Raw genomic sequence first — 6,771 nt, 5'->3', positions numbered from 1 at the left:
AATGCAGTTTCACAAATCGAAACACGATTAAACTCGTTTTTATCAAGTGCGCAAAATAAGGCATTCATAGCCTTTGCATTAAGAGCGAATGCCTTCTTCTCCGAATCGTTCCAATCGATCATTGGAAGAGAAGACTTTGAAAAACCAATCTCGACAAGATTCTAGAATTCAACGTCCATAGAAATAAGAAAGATCCTCATTCGGGTCTTCCAATAGGTGTAGTCCGTCCCATTAAACATGGGTGGACGTGTAATGGAATGGCCCTCTTGGTTTCCGGCGTAAGCCATCTCTCTTGGGTTTTAATCCGTTTGAGAGTTAACCGGGCTCTGATACCAATTGTTAGGATCGAGAGCACTAAGAGGGGGGGTGAATTAGTGCAGCGGAAATCTTTCAGCGATTAAAAATGAAAGCTGCGTTCGTTCGATAAAAACTATTTTGATGCAAAAGCCGATTCTAAGATTACTTATGATTAAGTGCAGTTTACGTCTAAACACAGTTTGCGTCTAAGCACAGTTTGCGTCTAAATGCAGTTTGCGTCTAAATGCAGATTGCGTCTAAGCTCAGATTGCGTCTAAGCACAGTTTGCGTCTAAGCGCAGTTTGCGTCTAAGCTCAGATTGCGTCTAAGCGCAGTTTGTGTCTAAGCGCAGTTTGCGTCTAAGCGCAGATTGCGTCTAAGCGCAGTTTGCGTCTAAACACAGTTTACGTCTAAGCTCAGATTCGGAAAGATCTGAACTTAGATACTTGTTCGTAAAAGCGCAAAAGGCAGTTTGCAGTTATAAATGGAATCAAAACGTAAACGTAAACTGCAAAGAAACTCATTCGTAAAAGCGCAGAAGACAGTTTGCAGTTATAAATAGAATCAAAACGTAAATGTAAACTGCAATGTAAAGATCGTACGAAAACACCGATTTACGTCTGAATGCAGATTCGGAAAGATCAGAACTTAGAAACTTGTTCGTAAAAGAGCAGATAGCAGTAGCTATGTAGGAGGTTTGCAGTAATGATAAAGTGCTAAAAATAAAAGCAAACCAGAGATTTAGAGTGGTTCGGTCAGTCTTGACCTACTCCACTTTTGGCTTCCTCCACCGACGAGGTCACCGACGTCAACTAGAGGCCTTCCTTCAATAGGCGAAGGCCAACTGCCCTTTTACAGTTTCGCTCCTTTTGACGGGCTCAGGAGACAACCCTTACAGAACCTTTCTCTCCTCTCTTTAATACTCAAGACTTGAAGAACAGAGAGAGGAGAACTTTTGGACTTTACACAAATTTGAGCTCTTAGAATCACAGAAAAGATCAAGAATTCGGTGTAGGTTTTTTCTTTTCAGTGCTGAATGGGTGGGGTATTTATAGGCCCCAACCCAGTTCAAATTTGGAGCTCAGAACGATCAAATCCCGAAATTCCGGGATCAGGCGGTTGCACCTCCTAACTGGGGCGGTTGCACCGCCTGGCAGAGCTCGAAGACTGAGCCTCTGGGCGGTGCTACCTCTGTCAGGGGCGGTTGCACCTCTCTGCCAGAGCTCGAAGACCGAGCTCAGGCAGTTGCACTGCCTGACTGGAGAGGTTGCACCGCCTAGTAGAGCTCGAAACTTGAGCTCTAGCGGTGCTACCTCTTGACAGAGGAGGTTGCACCGCCCAGTCTCGCTGGGAGACATAGCCTGGGCGGTGCTACCTCCCTGCCTGGGCGGTTGCACCTCCCACAGCAACCTGGGTCCGAATGGGTTGAACCATTCGACCCAATTTGAGTTCTTCAGGGGCCCAATTGCCCCAGGATTAAGCTAATGGGATCACCTCCTATTTCTAACTTAATCAAAGTGCTAACTATGATTATTTCCTAAGACATATTCTACAGCTTGCTTCGGTGCGTCACTCGCTTCTTCCGGCGAGTTTCCGGCGAACTTCCGTCGATCATCCGATGAACCCTCGGTGATGCTCTTGCGGACTTCCGGCAAACTCCTAGACTGCGACGATCCACTTGGCAAGTTCCAACGAGCTCCTTTGGCAAGCTTTTGGACTTCTCGGATTTGTTCCCGCAGAACCTCCGACGACTGTCCGAACTTCCGTCGAGCTCTCGAACTCCCAACGTGATCATTGTCATGACTCCGGCGCAACTCCTGCTGCATGTCTTACTTTCATCGTAGTTAATCCTGCACACTTATCTCAACACATACATTAGACAACAAATGACAATTGACTTCATAATCAAAATTCGAGATTCAACAACCATGGGACCCTCGACCTTGACACCCGAGGCATTCCTCGGCCTGACCAAACAAGTGCAAGCCATGGTGGGCATGATGTAGACACTCGCTTCGCTCATTCCTCAGATCGTGTAGCTAGCGGCTCCCCCAACTGACTCGACTCAATATAGGCCGAGTGGGTAGCAAGTCGGAATGGGAGAAGCCCGAGAGCAAGCGACGGACCCGAGAGGTTCGCCCGAGCAGAGCATACCCGCACCCTGCTAAGTCACACTACCCCACTTCAAGCCTGACATCGTATCGTTTGACTTGGTGGACGACTCGCTCAGGGCCCAGTTGTCCCGGGTCAACCAACGCTTCGACGAGTTCTAGTACGAGTTCCAAAAATCACCGAGCGAGCCTAGCGAAGGCAGCTCAGGCAGGTCCCATTTCACACAAGAAGTACAAGACAAGTCGGTACCCCTCAACTTCAGGCTGTCGGTATTGGAGACATATGACGGCGGTTCCGATCCCACAGATGTCTTCGCATTTCGGGCTCAAATGGCCCTCTATGGCACCTCCGTTGCATTGATGTGCCGGGCATTTCCGACCACCCTGAGGGGACCGGTACGAGCGTAGATCAGCCGAATGCGCCAATCTTCGGTCTTGTCCTTTGACCAGCTCACCAGGGAGTTCGAGCAGAACTTCCTCACCAACGTGCGACCTAGGCCTTCCATGGCCACCCTGCGAACTGCCTCTTAATATAGTATCGTTCTAGTCAAGTTTTTTTGTTATTGGGATAGGTGAATTCTTATGGATCCACCCCATGAAGGTACCAAATATGATAATTTTTTATCATTCGGCTCGAGCAAGAATGAAATGAATGGCAAAAATAGATCCATATAAAATCTACTTTTCATACATATCTGCACATATCATACATATATAAGAAAAGATTTACTAAATTCTATTTTCTAGGGTTGCAACTATTTATTGTAACTAATTTAGTTCTTATAGGTAAATGCTCGATATCCAAGTCAGCTTATAAATTTGATCATAATCAAGTGTTTTTTTGGATTACCTCATATTTTTTTATTGATGTTTATCCCCCTAATATCTTTTTTTTTTTTACGGACAAAATATTTACTTGTTACTAATAAAGTCCAACCTATGTTCTTCCTTAGATCTCTTATTTCACTATGATAGTGTTATAGATTTGGATCGATGAAGAGGAAATGAATATGTTTCCATACTGTAAATAAGGAAGTGGAATAAATAGAATATTGAATCATCCCACCTCGCTTATTTTATTCTATAGGATCTAACGAAGCCTGTTCATGCATAACATGATTCAGATATGATCATAGAAAAAGTTCTCCTCAAATAAATCGACCTGTCCTCTACACTATAGGGTGCTTACGTGGTATTTGAAAGTGAAGATACTTTTGGTTATGAATTCAAATGTTAGGGATAAAATCAATCTCTTTGAAAAATTCATTTCAACTATTGGTATCAAATAAAGAATATAACACTTGGAAGTTGAAGAAAAGTATTCAAATAAATAACATGTCTTATTTTTTCAATAATCCATATTTATAGCAATGAAATATTATTGGATATCGTTCCTCCCAAGTATGATATATGATCAATTACATCTGCCTTTGTTCAAGGCAAACATTTTAATCTGCCAAGCTTCAGGACATCATAGGTTATGCCATTAAACCATGAGTTGTAGAAAGCATCTCAACTCATGGCTTGGCTCTGTGATAAGCACACTCCTCTAGCCCAACACCATTCACAGGTAGATCATCTTCAGGGAAGGGGCAATGCGTTATACGATCTGGATATTCCGGAATCTGCGCACAGGGAGTGGGCGTCACGTGACTCGATACGCCCTCCACGTCGGTGCAGTTCCAAATCGGCTTCTTCGACTTCACCACCTCCGCCGTCACATTGTAGATGCATATTCCGGTGAAGGGCGCGCCGGGAATCCCCTCCAGCTTCGCGGCCATGGTCACGTTCTCGGCCACCACGTTGCTGTAACTGATATTCTGCACCACCGGAATGGCTTTCGGATCAAATTTGTCGTCCGGGTGCTGCCCGTAGGTGCCCGTCATCCAGAAGACCCACTTCATCGTGTGCAGATTCATTCTTCTCACGAATATGTCCTTCACGTAAGCTCCCCTTCCGATGGTCGTCTTGATCCTGACGCCGGATTCGGAGTGGATGGCCGTGATGTCTTCGGCCCGGACATCTTGGATTCCTCCCGACATCTCGCTTCCCAGGGCGATGACAGCGCTCGTGGGGGAGATGCAGGTGAGCCGTCTGATCACTATGTGTTTGCTTGACATGTTGAATGCAATCCCGTACTCATCCCAACCGCTTTTAATGGCGATGCAGTCATCGCCTGAGACTATGTAGCAGTCCTCAATGCGGACATTGGAGGATGAGTCTGCGAAGAAGAGAGAAACCACCAAAAAGAATCAATCGAAACAGCAACATAGAATCTACAACCCAAGTAAATGTAGGTTAGATATCCACCTGGATCGATCCCATCAGTGTTGGGAGAGTTGACCGGTGCAAGAATTGTGATGCCTGAGACGATTACGTGGCTGCACAGTGCATTCATTCACGTTAACATCAGATTGTAACAATAGAATGGAAAGCAAAAGAAGCCTTCAAGTGTTCTGAAAGTAGATTATTAATATAAACCTGCTGTACACTGGATGGACATTCCACGATGGAGAGTTAACCAATGTAATGTTGGAAATCAGCACTTGTTTGCAGTACATCAATTCAATGAGGTATCCACGAGTGTAATTGAGTTCTTTGTTACGGAACATTTTCCACCAGGTTTCACCTTGTCCATCGATAGTTCCATTATTCCCTAAAAATAACAATAAAACTTGTTAGCATCACAATCAAATTATATTCTGTTCCCCATCTATGATGCAAACAAGTTAGATGATGATATAGTTATATGTGTCTTCTTGTCAATCAAAGCACGCCAAAACATAATTAAATGTTATAGTTTTTGACTAAAAATAATTTTTTTATCTAAATTTTAGGGGATCATGGAATGACAACACGACGCAGGCTTTATTAATTTAGAAGTAATGTGATAGAAGTACTGAAAATATGCAACGTATATACTACCTGTTATGACCACATCGGTTAGGTTATATCCCATGATGAGATTACTGTATCTACCCCCAGCCGCATCTCTTCCTCTACCGTAGGAGGGCAAAGGGTCAATGATCGGCCACTCGTTGATATCCTGCACAAGCATATCACCATGATATGAATTGTCTTAGTTGATGCAGATTGAACAAAAGAATGCCATTCTCAATTAAAACTTATTAATTTTGGAGCGTAATCTTCTAGATCTTGAAATTTGAAAGGAAATTTTTTATGTGGATTCTAATCCAAGATTATTGATGTTCACATACAAGGATATGACATACAAGAGAAATAATAATAATAATAATAATAATAATAATAATAATAATAAAACAAAACAAATATTACTGTTTTCTTATTTTGAGAGATCAAAGTAGAGATACTAAATAGTCAAAAATCTACCATACAAATTGCAAATATTTCAGAAATTAATATTATCAAGACAAATTTAGATTTGTAGTGGCTTAGTTCACTTCTTTTCCCTCATCAGTCCAAAGCGGTGACTATGCACATCGGATTAGACTTGTGAATTCTCCTTGGAGATGAGATGAAGGAAACGTTAGAATAGTATACACTCGCTATGTAACGTTCTGGTGGAGCTCACCAGTGACGAATCTATTCTTCATCGTCACCGTTCATCTGGCGAGAGCTGTCAGATGAACGGACTCGATGGGAAGGGCTACTAGCCATAATCACCACCGAGGATGAAGGCAACGCGGATGATAGAGGCGATGGTAATGGCAAACAAGCCGTGAACGATTATGAACATGCACTCTACATCGAAATAGATGGAGGAGAAGGTGGGGGAAGGGGGCGGAGGAGGGAGGCGGACCTGAGTGGCGAGGATGACGGCGTCGTGGTCGAGGAAGAGGGTGAAGTGGTCGGCGAGGTTGAAGGGCCCGGTGAGCCACCGGCCGCCCGGCACCACCAGCATCGCGCCGCCGTCGTACGCCACCTTACTGAGGTTGGCCACGGCCGCCGCAAAGGCCGCCGTGTTGGAGGTCACCCCGTCGCCCACCCCGCCGAAGTCCGTCAGGCTGGCCACGTGGGCCCGGCATCCTCCTGCCCCCGCCGCCGCGTAGTGGAAGGTTTCTAGCTCCGTCGCACCACCTGCCCGCCGGTGGTGGCGATGGCCCTCAGCGATCCCTATGAACGCCGCTGTTACCACCGTCCACAGCACTAAAATCATCAACACCTGCACGTAACCGAGAAAAGTTGGAGTTTGAAGGATTAAAGCTTTGAGATAGGATTACTGGGAAAAAGAAAAGAAAAGGAGAAGAGGTGTTACACAGAATATTTGCTGCGAGTGCTCCATTGTCAAAGAGATGTGTCGGAAACAGAATGCTTCCACAGCTCGGCTCTTGTTCTATATATAGAGAGAGATGGAGAGAGAGAGAGAGAGAGAGAGGAAGGC

General features: G+C 44.8%; 1 protein-coding gene across 1 annotated transcript; it reads right to left on the bottom strand.

The window, feature by feature from the left end:
* Positions 1 to 3,925: 3,925 nt before the first annotated feature.
* On the bottom strand, positions 3,926 to 6,291 carry LOC135594722 (probable polygalacturonase). Its single transcript, XM_065085196.1, has 5 exons — positions 6,190 to 6,291; positions 5,334 to 5,454; positions 4,890 to 5,064; positions 4,719 to 4,789; positions 3,926 to 4,629 (listed from the first exon to the last, which is right to left on the bottom strand). The coding sequence occupies exons 1-5, from the start codon at positions 6,289 to 6,291 to the stop codon at positions 3,926 to 3,928; spliced, it is 1,173 nt and encodes a 390-aa protein (XP_064941268.1).
* Positions 6,292 to 6,771: the final 480 nt, after the last annotated feature.

This window comes from Musa acuminata, chromosome BXJ1-2 (assembly GCF_036884655.1).
Source record: "Musa acuminata AAA Group cultivar baxijiao chromosome BXJ1-2, Cavendish_Baxijiao_AAA, whole genome shotgun sequence".
In the NCBI taxonomy this organism is placed as follows: Eukaryota; Viridiplantae; Streptophyta; class Magnoliopsida; order Zingiberales; family Musaceae; genus Musa; species Musa acuminata.
Note: the sequence above shows the minus strand (reverse complement) of the source record. Positions and strands in the feature narration are given on the sequence as shown.

Bases quoted from the DNA above. Each gene is read 5' to 3' on its own strand.
- LOC135594722 (XM_065085196.1), bottom strand. From the start codon at position 6,291: ATGCTGGTGGTGCCGGGCGGCCGGTGGCTCACCGGGCCCTTCAACCTC. The intron at 5,065-5,333 runs GTAGTATATACG...TGTTATTTTTAG, and splicing joins AACCGATGTGGTCATAACAG to GGAATAATGGAACTATCGAT. The intron at 4,790-4,889 runs GTTTATATTAAT...TGCACTGTGCAG, and splicing joins GTCCATCCAGTGTACAGCAG to CCACGTAATCGTCTCAGGCA.